General features: G+C 38.8%; 1 protein-coding gene across 1 annotated transcript in view; it reads right to left on the bottom strand.

Moving 5' to 3' along the window:
• Positions 1–14460, bottom strand: part of PTPRD (protein tyrosine phosphatase receptor type D) — a 230889-nt gene that overhangs the window by 28356 nt on the left and 188073 nt on the right. Inside the window, exons 30-31 of the mRNA XM_086629922.1 lie at positions 9203–9322; positions 7130–7284 (exon numbers count right to left, since the gene is read on the bottom strand). Of these exons, the coding sequence (XP_086486048.1) occupies positions 7130–7284; positions 9203–9322 (275 nt within the window). The remainder of the gene's footprint in view (positions 1–7129; positions 7285–9202; positions 9323–14460) is intronic.

The following is a 14460-nucleotide window of genomic DNA, read 5'->3' as shown; positions in this document are numbered from 1 at the left end:
ACGTTAACCACTGTATGGTAATCCTTGTCATGTTCATAATTCCAGGTTTTCGGATGTGAGAACCTAAATTTAAGAAAACAAATAAGAGACCTAAGCTAGTAAGACTCAGACTGACCTTAAGTTAAAGACTGATCAGTTCGGGAAGGTAACTGGCATCTTTGCAATCAATATGATCCTAACTAATGACACTCAAATTTGAAAGAAAGAAAAAAAAATTCCAGCTTTACTCATCCATCACTACCAGCACGCAGACAGAGACTCTGCTTTTTGTCTGTATAGTTGCACGAGCACAGGACAGTAATTAGGTGAAAACTCTTGCATGTTCAGTGTTAAACAGCTAGGGTCTTCAACTGTGAGGCTTTTGGAATCCGAACCTTAACAACCTTGGAAGTTTTTAGGGTGATAACATGAAGGCGAGTCCCAACTCCTGTCCCTATGTGATGCCACTCATTACACAAGTGATTATCAAGTCATGTCTTGCTGCTGCTCAATCGGTGTGCTGGTGAGAAACGAGTCTTTGTTTCTGCCAGCTGGCATTTATCAACCTGACTGCACGGTCAGAGTTACTGAGACTATCAATACAAATCGAATACGACAAAAAAGGTGGACATTTACTCATGGCTGTATTTTTATACTAAAAGGAACTAAACATCCAAAGCAGGATCACCAACTATGCATTGTTTTGAGAAGAGAATCTACCAGTGGCCTTATCCCTCTCCTTTTGCTCTTTATTTGTGATCGAAGACTTTGAGAAAAAAGTTGTTTTAATGAGATATATGGTGACCCACAGCTAACAGCCAGAGGGGAAATAGTGTTACAGTGTTTTTGTATATGGATTATACACAGTAAAGTCTAATATACAGTAGCGACTCAATAGCTGCTGGATAAAGACATGTGGGTAAAGCAGAGAAAGTTTAGAATATTTGTGATATTAAAATACTTGTCATATTAAAATGCCTTTACTACCTTTTCCACTTCAGAGCTTTCAGCTGTGCAGGGAAGTTAGGAAAGATCCTGAGTTGTTCTCAGGGTGGGGAGAAGGAAGGGATGAGGAAGCTTTTATTTTTTTTTTTCAATCTCCTGTGAGAGATTTTAGAATATATACTGGGGGGATTTTTTCCCCCCCACTGTGAAAAAGGATAGGCAGTCATCTGCAACCTACTCGCCGCCAGGATTAGAAAACGAGCACTTCTGAGGCACGTGACAAAAGAAGTAGGGATGTTCAAACGATACAGAGGTGAAGTAAAACAATCCACTGGAAAATCATTGCCTTAGTTACATATTTACTTTTTAAAAATTTTTATTCTGAGACATTGAACAAAAATTAGGTAAGTATTCTACTTTAATAAAGACAAGATCACATTGCGTGCTGTTATTTTTTGAAAATTAACTTGTTTTTACTGTGCTAACTGGTTATGTTAGTATACTTAGACACAGATTTACATAAAACAGGCATATTTTTTCCAAACATCTAAGCTTTTCTGTTTGCAATAACAGCATTAACAGCACCTGCCAAAACTTCACAAAGTATCTTAAAGATATGCCCCTTGGTGCTGGTATTAAAAAGAGAGACTCAAACATATGGGATTGCACTTACAATGTTAAGCTTTTATGTAGTGTTACTGAACCAACTACTAAAGTTTCTGTGATGTTTTGAAAACATAGTGATACAAAGCTCCAAACACCCTCTGGTGCTATTTTATTGTGATCTGATTAGCACCTGTTTGCCTGCACTAATCCGACTTCAAACAAAAACGTGTGCTTTCCCTGCTATCATTAGACCACACATTACAGCCTCACCAAAGCAGAATCCTGGGGTTTAAACCTGCATTTTTTTCATTAAAGGAACCTTTTTTTTTTTTTTTTCTAGATCAGCTCTGCAAATTAGGGCAAGTCATACAGAGATACCAGTTGGATTGTGATTTTACTCAACTTCTGTGCAGAGGCACTGAAAGGATACAGTCTTATAAAATATAACACACTGTAAATGAAAGAGCATCTGCCTGCACCAAGTATTTCAACCACCACAGAAAAATCTTCAGACAAGTTACTCCAAGTTAGACAAATCAAGATTTGAACACACATTATGAAAAGTATCTACAAATAGGATTGGGTTGCTAAATTACTCGTATTTGAGTAATTTTTTTTCTTTTTTCTTTTTTTTTTTTTTTTTTGCATCCAGCTTTATCTTTGGTTTAGCTGCTTTCCTCTACAAAATCTTACACTGAAAATAATGATATTGCTGTCTTTGGGAGAATGTAACTCAAGCAAAGATCATGGAACATGGCAGTTTATAACAAATACAGTTCTAATACTTTACAGTTCTAATACAAATACAGTAACAAATACTTTACCTTGATTTGGGCTTTGCTAAACTATCTTTCCTGGTGCATACTGATAGAAAAGCATAGATTTTTTTCCCAGAAAAAGAGTGCATGGCATTATGCATTTATATCATTGCTGCTACACCTTTGCATGCAGGTAGTCCTACCAGAATATCTGATTACATAAATAAAAAAATCTGCATATAGATTAGGCCTTCATGCTACCTTTGGTGCTTCACAATCCTTTCAGCAATCATCTATATTTTCCCCTTAAAAATAAGGTAGCTTTAATTATATTTTAATTACATTTCCTGCTTAAAATCTGCCAACTTTTCTGCACAAGTAAGACCTTTGACTGATATAATGTACATATGGCATTTCTCAACATGTTTTTGATCTCATTAGATTCAAGTTCAATACTGCACAGGCAATCAAACTGTTAATTATCAAAAGCAGATGTGTAAACGACATGCAAAGATGTCTGTTGCATGGACAGGTATCATTGTATTAGTAAAAAATAATTACTGATGTTATCGTAAATTCTGATCAGGTAATTCTGTATTTTTCTTTGCTTTCATTACACAAAATTTGTTAGGAAGATTTGCATTCTACTTACATTTGTCTGACATGCATTTATCAGGGCATGTTTTATAAAATCTAGTAATTTTGAACGGTAATACTTATATTCACAGTTAACTTCACCAGTTAAGACTACACATTTTTTTTCTGGTCACTGTTAGGTGAACAGAATGCGTTCAAATGTTTACAGGGTGGGTTCTTCAGTTGTCACTTGTTTTCAGCTCAGACTTTTTCCCACTAAGCACACTGTCAGTTATTAAATAAATGCTTCATACACTCAACAACCATTTCCTAGGAACAGGATATTAAACTAGTTTATCAGCTACTGAGGCTTTGATACAAACTGGTCTGGGCCACACTCATGAACCTGATCTGCAGCTACCTAGATTCTATACAGGATATAAAGCCATTTCCCAAAACTCCCAAGCAAACTGGAAAAACCTCTGAATCACATGAACTGGACCAAAAGGCATCTGTTGCTCAATATTAAGGCAGATGTGGAGAATGCAGTGAGGAAAAGCTTGGGCTAAAGCTTTCACTTACAGTACCTACTTATGAATACGGAATAAATAGGAGGCTACTCTCCAAGGATCAAAATGCAGATAGCTGGCTCTTTTATTTATTCCTCACTCAGGCAGGCTCTCGTTGCTTTTAGTGGGTGTTGACCTGAATCAAAAGCGAAAAGGAGCTCAGCTTTTGAGTGGTAAGAAACATTGAGCTCAATTCACAGAAATATTATAGACAAAGAGCTTCTCCCTGTACTTAGTTGTCTGCTTAGTTGTCTTTTATTTCCAGCTTTTTATGGGTTAAAAGTTTTGCAGAAAAATCCTTCCACAGCTTCTTCATCCCCACTTTTTCTTTTCACCGAACATATTTTGAAAGGTAAAGCCCTTGTATTTATACTCCTATAACATGTTATTGTTATAATTTCCTGAGCTCTGACAGTTTTTTAGGTACTGGAAGAAACAGAAAAGAAGGCATCAGCGCTGCCTCAGATGTCTCACACTCCCCACTATGAATCCCGCCTTCCCACTGGGCATTAAACTCAATTGTTCCTCCAGTTGGATATCTTGGAAAAGCACTGCCTACCATAGGCAAAGGATACAAGATATGGTCTTGTATTATATTGTCTTTCTCTAGTGGAGAAAGTCTGAAATACTTTTAATATCTAAATGATGGTAGTACATGAAGTTTAACGAAAGGGGATTTAGGGAGCCCTGAATACAAAATGGGAGACAGTGACAGAACAAAGAACAGAGGACTTTTTAAAAAGGCTGCAGAGGCAGGCGAGGGGCACCAAAGGAAGAAACGAAAACCAAGAAGTTTGTCAAGAGCAGACAAAACATCTCAGTGGAAAAGGGTGACTACTAGAAGGCAGCGAAAGGTGATGCATGACAAGAATTGGTAGGAGAATGCTACCACTACAATGATGACCTTTCTTCAGAGAAAATACTGAGACATGTAGGAACACATTTCATATTGAAATGGTTCAGCAATATGGTAAGAAACAGAGAAATGAGTTTGAGAAAACAGTGGAATTGAAGGACGGAAATAGAATATAATTACAGAAGTCCACAGTATAAACATAAGTCCAGACACCGGAGAGAAAAAAGATTGAAAAAAAGTGAAATGACTGAGGCAAGCAAAGGAAAGAGTGGAATGGCAAAATTTACAAAGTGAGCAAAAGAAAAGAGGGGAAAGAAAAATCTGAAAGCAGATTCTAAGAAAAAAAGTAGATAGCATGCAAAAAACTTGCTTACTGTTTCTCTTTCAACATAAAATGAAAATTTTTCTGAGCTTGCAATGAAAAGTTTAGGCACGTCCAGTATTTAAATTTCAAACTACATGTGAAAGTTTTTCATGTTGCTGAATGAAAGACATATATTTTAGTCTAAAAAAAAAAAAAAAAGTGCTGATGGTCTCCTGTTGTTCCTCTTCTGATTTTTTTTACCAATTTAATAATGTCAAATTCAAAATGATAAGGCAATACAAATCTCAAAATATAATGTTGCTGCAATGTCCCTTCAAAGCAACACCCACATTAACACTACTACTGCAAGAAAGACTTTAGTAACTTATTCTTGTTGGTCTGCCAGTTAGATAGTCAGCCCCTTAACATTAGTAAGTTAATTAGTACACTCATAAACTTTGGATTGTTCACAATACTTGCTGCAACATGCCCACTGACATAACATTCTTACATACAGAGACATGAATTTCTAAGTTTGCAAGAAATCTGGTTTCATTAGCTCTGCTCATAGACAAATTGTGGGGATTGGGATTGAAAAGGCTTGCTAAAATAATAGAATATGTGGAAGTCTGCTTTGCAGCGGATATGTTGTATGAAATGCTTAAAATCTTCCTGTCTCAAGAAGCTATACGTAAGGCTGAAAGCTTCAACAAATTCACTACCAGGACATACATATTGTAGAGTATCGATAAATAAACAGGAAATTTGGAAAAAAAGTCCCTCAACAGGCATCAAATCACACTACCTAACCTGACCACTAGTTTCACTGAAATTTGCATGCATAACCAATGACAAAGAGAAAAAAAATGACCTTGCAGTTCAATACCACTGAGTGATAATAAGCTCTGTATTTTTTTTTGTCTTTTCCAAGACTTGCTGCATGACTCTCCACAAGTAATTTCATTCGTCCATTTTCGCACTGAAAGGATTTAAGTAATTATACTAACTTAACAGTCTTCCCAGAGTGGGAGGATTCATTTAATTTATTAATTTGGGTTTTGATTTAGAGCATAACATCCTCGCTGCTGATCACCTTCGGAGGTACGTGCTATATGGATCAAACTGATGAAATTACAGCTAAGACAATCTACAATTCTAGGCAATATTCAAAGTGTTTTAAGATCCTGTAAATACAGGTGCAAAAAGATTTGGCTCCATTCAGGAAATATCCAGCAAACTATAAAAATAGATTTGTATTATTACTTATATTTATTCCACATTCCTAACCCTGGTGTTTCAATAAACATTAAATGTCTATCTTATCTTCCATGTTCTCTGATCTTTTCTAAACAGTCTATGCCTTTCAACACTGAAGTCCTGCTTATTTTGTTTTCCTGTTGACTTCATTTTCCTGTCTCATCTACAAGAGCCTCTTTTAATTACTTCAAAACTGTTCAAAGAACCAGCTTCCATGGCTGGCTTACCAACATGTAAGAAGCCAGAACCAGATGGGGTGGTATGATGTAACTCCTCTAATTCCTAGTCTTCATTTTCAGATGACAAAAGCAAGACTAGTTTTCCAATATGCTAAGCATTTGTACCTTCAGTGAAAAGGGAATAGGAGCAATCAGCCTTACTAACTGAAGGCATCCCAAATTGAAGGTTACAAAAATCAGTGATCTTAGGAATTAGCTTTGAAAGGTGCAGCAGAGAAAGCTATGTCAGCTATAACAGCATAACCTTGGAACGAGGGGGACCCACCTGACACTTTACTTCTATCCGAACTGGCACGTATGTTGTGATGATGTTCTTACCCGTGTGATTTTAAGGCTTTCTGAAAGATCTGCTTTTGTCAAAGATTTCCAAAGAATCCCCATCTCTTCATTTTCCCTACTCCCCAAACTTTAAGACGAGCTGATGTTCTTCTCTAGAGAGTTTATTAATTCATACCTTATAATGCCTAAAGAGGTTTGCTACTTTGCAAACAGCATGGAGCACTCATTTCCCTGGAACTGAGTTCAGCCTGTTCCCCAGGTACATCCTCTGCAGTCTCAGCTCCTCACAGTCCTAAGATGAGGGTCTAACCTTGAATACAGATTAAGGTTTCTACCTATTTTTAGTAAAAGTTACCATTTGTCTTTCTTAATTTTCATGTTCTTTACTTTCATACAAAATATAATAATTTCAAAAGCTGTTTTTCATTGCTCAAAACACACTTTCTTCAATATTCAGGTTCTTAAACCAACATTATCCTCTTTCTTTTTCATGCCACTTTCTGAATGCCATAGATACCTTTGTATTCTCCCTGCAGACCCTTAGATATTCTAAAATTAATTCCTCTTGCACAGACCAAAGAAAATAATTCTGGCCTATCCACATTGGCAGTGCCATACTCAGGTCCCTAATTTGCAACGCAACCATATTTTTCTTTGACAGACTCAGAAGTCTCTTTGCAAGAAGATAATGTTTTCATCTGCCAAAAAACAGAAAGCAGTAATCTTGACGTAAGATGCTTTGACAGAAATTCTGGGCTTACCTGCAATGTACAACCATAGGTCCAGCATCGGGTGGGTTGCAGGTCTTGACTCGTCGCAGGAAAGCTAAGAATGGCGTTGGGTGTTCTGGGACACCATGGTCAGGCCAAGCAGTGAACTGGAATTGCCTCACTTCCCTTTTCTCACTTGAACCATTCTATGAAATTAAAAAACTTTATGACAAAACTGCCACTCGATGTGACACTGGCGCTTTTCAATGAAACCACTGAGGAAGCATATATACCAGTGAAGTACATTTAAATCATGTTTGGGGCTAGAGATCAACAGAACTCAGGCTATGGAGGGAAATGTTTCTTATATTCTAAATTGCAGGATTCAAACAATGTAAGGGCTTTAACCATAGTGTGCAGTAATGCATCACAACAGGTGCCAGAGCTTCAGCTGGCACCTCATTCAGTTACATGTTTTTTCATAGCGACAGCTTACAAAACTCCGTGCTGAAAGAAAAATACCCTCTGTCTGCAGAAGAAGTCTCATTGCTGAGTGCTGCTAGGGGGAAACGAGGAAGGAAAGGGGAAGGAGGGAAAGGGAAGGAAGGCGGGAAGGAAAAGAAAGAAGGAGGGCAGGGTGGCAGGAAGGAGAGAGGGAAAGAGTGCTGGGTGGCAGGGGGAAGGGAAGGGAAGGGAAGGGAAGGGAAGGGAAGGGAAGGGAAGGGAAGGGAAGGGAAGGGAAGGGAAGGGAGGGGAAGGGAAGGGAAGGGAAGGGAAGGGAAGGGAAGGGAAGGGAAGGGAAGGGAAGGGAAGGGAAGGGAAGGGAAGGGAAGGGAAGGGAGGGGAAGGGAAGGGAGGGGAGGGGAGGGGAAGGGAAGGGAAGGGAAGGGAAGGGAAGGGAAGGGAAGGGAAGGGAAGGGAAGGGAAGGGAAGGGAAGGGAAGGGAAGGGAAGGGAAGGGAAGGGAAGGGAAGGGAAGGGAAGGGAAGGGAAGGGAAGGGAAGGGAAGGGAAGGGAAGGGGAGGGGAGGGGAGGGGAGGGGAGGGGAGGGGAGGGGAGGGGAGGGAGGGGCGGGGAGGGGAGGGGAGGGGAAGGGAAGGGAAGGGAAGGAAGGGAAGGGAAGGGAAGGGAAGGGAAGGGAAGGGAAGGGAAGGGAAGGGAAGGGAAGGGGAAGGGGAAGGGAAGGGGAAGGGGAAGGGGAAGGGAAGGGGAAGGGGATGGGCAGGGGAAGGGGAAGGGGAAGGGGAAGGGAAGGGGAAGGGAAGGGAAGGGGAAGGGGAAGGGGAAGGGAAGGGGAAGGGGAAGGGGAAGGGGAAGGGGAAGGGGAAGGGGAAGGGAAGGGGAAGGGAAGGGGAAGGGAAGGGGAAGGGGAAGGGGAAGGGGAAGGGGAAGGGGAAGGGGAAGGGGAAGGGGAAGGGGAAGGGGAAGGGGAAGGGAAGGGGAAGGGGAAGGGGAAGGGGAAGGGAAGGGGAAGGGGAAGAGAAGGGGAAGGGGAAGGGGAAGGGAAGGGGAAGGGGAAGGGGAAGGGGAAGGGAAGGGGAAGGGGAAGAGAAGGGGAAGGGGAAGGGGAAGGGGAAGGGGAAGGGGAAGGGGAAGGGAAGGGGAAGGGGAAGGGGAAGGGGAAGGGAAGGGGAAGGGGAAGGGAAGGGGAAGGGAAGGGGAAGGGGAAGGGAAGGGGAAGGGGAAGGGAAGGGGAAGGGGAAAGGGAAGGGAAGGGGAAGGGGAAGGGGAAGGGGAAGGGGAAGGGAAGGGGAAGGGGAAGGGAAGGGGAAGGGGAAGGGGAAGGGGAAGGGGAAGGGAAGGGGAAGGGGAAGGGGAAGGGAAGGGGAAGGGGAAGGAGAAGGGCAAGGGGAAGGGAAGGGGAAGGGAAGGGGAAGGGAAGGGGAAGGGAAGGGGAAGGGGAAGGGGAAGGGGAAGGGGAAGGGAAGGGGAAGTGGAAGGAGAAGGGCAAGGGGAAGGGAAGGGGAAGGGAAGGGGAAGGAGAAGGGATGGGGAAGGGGAAGGGGAAGGGGAAGGGCAGGGCAAGGGGAAGGGAAGGGCAAGGGAAAGGGAAAGGAAGGGATAAAAGTTGATTTATTTTTTAAAAATTTTTAAGTAAATTTTAAGTATCTATAAGTATATATACCTTATAAAGTGCAAATGTACGAACACAGTATGTTGCCAATTCAACAGTGTCTAGAAGGGTCACTTGGATTAGCCCGTAAGTTTCTGTGCCTCTGCTTGGCCAGTATTGATCACATTTCACCTGTAGCGAAACATATATAATTACTTAATACATTTAAAACTGACATTATTACAAATCTCAGTGTATATCACTGTAACTTTTTAAAGTATGTGGAGTTAAATGCTCAACAACTGCTAAGGATCCAACACAAGAAATGTATTTTATCATTGAGAAGAATTTCTCTTCTGGTAGTAGCTTTTACAGTATCTTCTTCCATAATGGGTATTTGTAAATTCAGTGGGGCAGATGATTAAAAATACTAATATGTATAGATACACTGAAGAAAACACAATTTATAGTAGTCAAAAATATGACCTGTATCTTCAGTAACTCAGCTTTTACAGTCCAGAATTTAATAACAGTACTAATCCAGTAAAGGTAGACAACCAATTTTTTGAATATTTTCCATATTTCACCCACTTCCCAACAGTTTCCAAACCCGTAAAGTGTTGCTTGGATGTTAATATTTAGTATGTATAGAAATATGTCAGTAAAAGAATCTGAATTTTTTTAGAAATAATTTTAGTACATAGATAAATGAAAGAGCATCAAAAACTATTAAGTGCACTGTGAGAAAATACAATTTCCTTCTCAGATCGGTGTTACAAAGCACATAACGAAATTGTGTTCAGAAGCATTTAAAAAACATGGTTTGCTAGACAGAGGTCATCTATCAAATGTTAAGACACAGGACACTTGATTCAGAGAAATCTCCGTTTCAGAACACCATAGTTTAGAATATTAATGAGCTGAAATAATTCTGTATAAGATGACACATAAGCAAACCCCATGTTTATCATCATTGCTGAGACTCAATCATTTGTTTCAGTTAAAAATCACATTTACAATGAGAACTGTTAGGAGAAAAGAAATGCTGTACCCCTAGACCAATGAGAAAACATGGTACAAAGTAGAATGGGGGTTAAATAAATGAAAATATTATGCTTTCAGTGACTGATAGGTGAAACTGAGACAGTCAGTCTCTGTTCTATTTATAACATTACATTCTTATCAATTAGCCTTGTGCACGATACAGAAGTGTATTCTGAGCCCAGTAATAATACATTGCATTTGCCTATAAATGACTTCATTAATCACTCTAAGCCAGATTCATACCAAATTCAGTGCGAATACATAAACTGGAATAAACAAGAAAAGCAGAATATTGCACAGTATTTCTGATAAAAATGTGAATTATCATCCTAATTCAAGAGAAAAACTGATGATTCCTCAAAATGTAACATTAAGAAATGCATCTTTGAAACTCGTATGTTCTCCAGGTTTCTCACTCTGCACAGTACTTATTGAAAAAGACTCAGTATTCTTTCAAACTCCCCAGTCCAAACAGCTTTTTGTTGCAGATCATTTTACTTTGAGGCTCACAGGTCTACAGATCACTAACGGTTCACAAATCACAGTCTGAGAACAAGTAATCTAGATAAAGAGGAGAAAAAATCCTAACCACTGAAGCAGGTGATGAACATTCATTAGAAGCAAAAAATACTGAAACAATCTTTTACAGGAATTGATAGCTTAATTTATAGAGAAGGAATTGGAACAAAGCAACTAAAAATGTATATTAATACTACAGTCTTAAAAATAGGATTAAGAGTGTATAAAAGCCTCTTATTAAGAGGGATTGAGTAATTATTTCCTTGTGCCATTTACTGAAATACTGGACGAGTAAGTATTGCAGGTACTTCAGGAATATTGGAGAGTTACTTGCAAGATTCCTAACACCAAAAGAAACCACCGTGGTCTTCCGCACATCAGACAGAAAAGTATATTTTCAATTGAGTTATTTCAATATAATTATAGTAAATCTAGTTTCACATTATCATCAATATAGACCCAGTGTAACTTGTGTCTATATTGGTTAGCTGTATTTTAGACAAACAAGTCGTGATTTATTATTTATTGTTTATTAATTCCTATTCCTATTTATTAATTCCTATTAATTCACTTTTTCATGGTAAATGTTGATACATGATAGCTGTTGTTTGTAATCTTAGTGGTTTAATGTAAACCGCTGACTAAACCCGTTTGATTTGAATTTTTTTTTTTTCTAAAAAATGAATAAAAATGGTAGAATACTTTATATGCTTTTAATAAAAAGAATACAAGAAATAAATGTATGGCTATGCCTTTGCATGCCTGAACATGCAGTTCTCTTTACCCTGCGGTTCTCACATTTAAATTGCACGTTTGTAGAAGCAGTGCCAGCTTCCAGAAAGCATGGCTGAAAAATTAACCAGCTTTCTCACTAGGAAGACTTCATAAAAACAACTTCCAAAGGTAAAAGAGAGAAACAAATGTTCAACACAAAAATTAAACGGAAATTCAGAACATAGTATGTTACCAGCACCTCTGCAAACAGAAAATACTTGTTTGGGATTTTTTATTATTTTGTGTAGTAATCTAACGTTAAGTATATATTTACATTTAGAAGACTGTAGAAAATTGATTCTTTTCAGTTAGGCTGGGAGAAAATAAATGTCCCTGCTCTTTTAGGTGCAGATTTTAGCGGCTTGTTTGTTTGTTTGTTTTTCATTTATTAGTTTATCTAACACAAACTCCAATCATTTTATAATTTTTCTAAAATGCTTCCTGTGAGAGCTAGCTGATGCAGAGGACTGCTGCTGGAACCAGACACTAACTGTTGAAAAACAAATACAATTAGTAGACCAGTGTATATATTATTTGAAAGTGGAAACTGACAAAAGATAAGTATCACACTTTTAGAAAGAAAACCTGATTTTGGATTGATGTGGATTTGACCTTCTGGAAGAGTACATGAAGTGTAACATAAAGAAACTACATCTTTTATTTCTTTTGCCTCTTGACTTTTCCCAGAACAAGAGGCCTTCTTCAGAGATGTGCCCTTACCTGCCTCCTACACTCTTTTGCTCCGTGATCACAAACCTTACATTCCAAATACTCCTAACACTTTAGAGTCTGATTTATTTTTCTGAGAGATCGGAACAATGTTTTCTGTTGGACTTCATCATCATCAGAGAATCGAATAATGTAAGTTAATGGCTAAGACGCTATTTTCTGAGACATTTCCTGTTATATGTTTGATCCTATGTCAAGACCCCAGCTTTCAGCACATAAAGTAGGTTTAGTTTTCAGAGGTTACATATTAATGTTTTTTTTTTCGGAATAAAATTCTCAAACCCCTTGGGTCGTTCAAAAATTAACACTACATGTCAACAAGTCAGTTTTGAAATATTTTGCCAATTTTTGTTTGCTTTAGCTCTTTGGTCTGTGTTTCACTTCCCTGTAGCGAGGGCAATTTCTTCCTCACTTATATACATTGTTTGGAAAACAGACAACTTTAATGTGGTAAGGTATGGTGATGATAACATGCATCCTCGTTCAGAAACACGATTACAGGATTTATTTCTTTTCAGGGTTAGTTTGCAATGCACCTTCGGTAAATCTCACAGATGTCACCTTCCTCTTATTCACCCAGCTCCCAGTTCCAAGGGCTGATCTTTTCTCTGCCAACCACATTCACCTGCACCCAACGAGAGCTTTTTTGTGCTGCTAACTCTACGTGGCGGCAGGAAACAGCTTTCACAACTCATTCTCTGATGTTCTCTTGCCTGTCACTGAAGACGGCAAGACGAGCGAAACAGAGACATGAGCATGAAAGGACTCACTGGTGATTTCAAAGAGTGTTTTTTAAAGGGAAGTTCAATGACACGTAATGACAAGCATACCTGTTACTTCACTGTCTCATGATCATAGGTCGCACACTGCCAAAACCACTACATCCGAGATCAGAGCAGCTCTCAAAGAACTGCTAAATATATTATGGAATCTTTTAAGTACCATAGTAGCAGACATAGCTAGAAGATATAACTAATGATAGGCACATTCTCTTAACCTACTCCTTAAACACACACACTTTTTTCTTCTCTGCATTTCTTCCCCTCAGACCATGTGGATCCTTGCTCTTCATAGAAATGCAGGCATTCACTGAAAGCAAAGCTGTGAGAAAATGCAAATGCTTTCTTTTCCATTAAAAGTGAGAAGCTTGAGACCATTTCAGACTTGAGGGGTTTAAGTACCTCCAGAGTTCCTAAGAACATTCCTGGATATTCACACTTCAGCAAGCCGCAGACACTAGAGAAGGCACTGCCATGCCTCAACAGAGCTGAGGGAGGTGTATTTCCTTACGAACATATGAATACAAAGATTCCTGACATTCAAGGTTAGAGAAATAATTTTCCAGTATAAAGTTCCATCATCCAGGCTGAAAAGCCCCTTAACTCGTGAGCCAGCTGCTACAGGCCATCTGAGATTATAAGGACAAAACGCAGATCGGGAAACAGACAGCAGACTAGTAACAGGCAGATTCATATAGTACATTCTTTGCTGTAAGAACAGCACATGGACTATGCTGAATTTAGAATAGGAAATAACAGCAGTATGTAGCAAAATTAGCTCTGCTTTCATTAATAACAACAGTCTTTTGCAGACAAAATGTTTTCAGATGGTCTTTGTTCAAAAATAAAGTATCTCTACGATGACGGTGAATGATAATAATAATAACTCAATAAAAAAGGTACTGTCAGTTGTTGGTAAAGGAAACTGCCCCAAATCCTATCAGACATTCCAGCTAATGTTCCGTCTCCAAGCAGCTGTTATTCTGAAGACATTTTCCTTTCTGCAACAATGCCTTGCCACCTAAAGATTGAGCCTAAAGATCATAGGCACTGACATTAGTATGTGAGACTGTAATGCAAAGATGTAAAATAAATAAATAAATAAATAAATAAATAAATAAATAAATAAATAAATAGAATACAGAAACACATATTTTAGGCCTTATTTGAAAAAGACTTGATGAAGTGTCACTCATTCACTTTTGCCTAACTTTAAATGACAGATTAAAAACATAAACTCCTATTCAGAAATAAAGATGAAAACAAGTTTAAAGTTTTAGATTTTGCTTTCAGAGAGGCACTGAATTTAGTAGGATCCTAAATCCTGAAAGAATTGAGCACCTGGCTCCAGGTAGACACATCTTTCTAAGCCTCAACAAATGTATTCCCAAAACAATTAATCCCTTCTGGAAATTTTGTTCCTTAGGATCCATTTTTTACTACAAAAAAAACAACATTTGTATGCACTGGTCTCTCATAACAATT

Source organism: Tauraco erythrolophus, chromosome Z, assembly GCF_009769465.1.
Source record: "Tauraco erythrolophus isolate bTauEry1 chromosome Z, bTauEry1.pri, whole genome shotgun sequence".
NCBI classification, from domain to species: Eukaryota; Metazoa; Chordata; class Aves; order Musophagiformes; family Musophagidae; genus Tauraco; species Tauraco erythrolophus.
The sequence above is the reverse complement of the archived record's forward strand: the minus strand, read 5'-3'. Positions and strand labels throughout refer to the sequence as shown.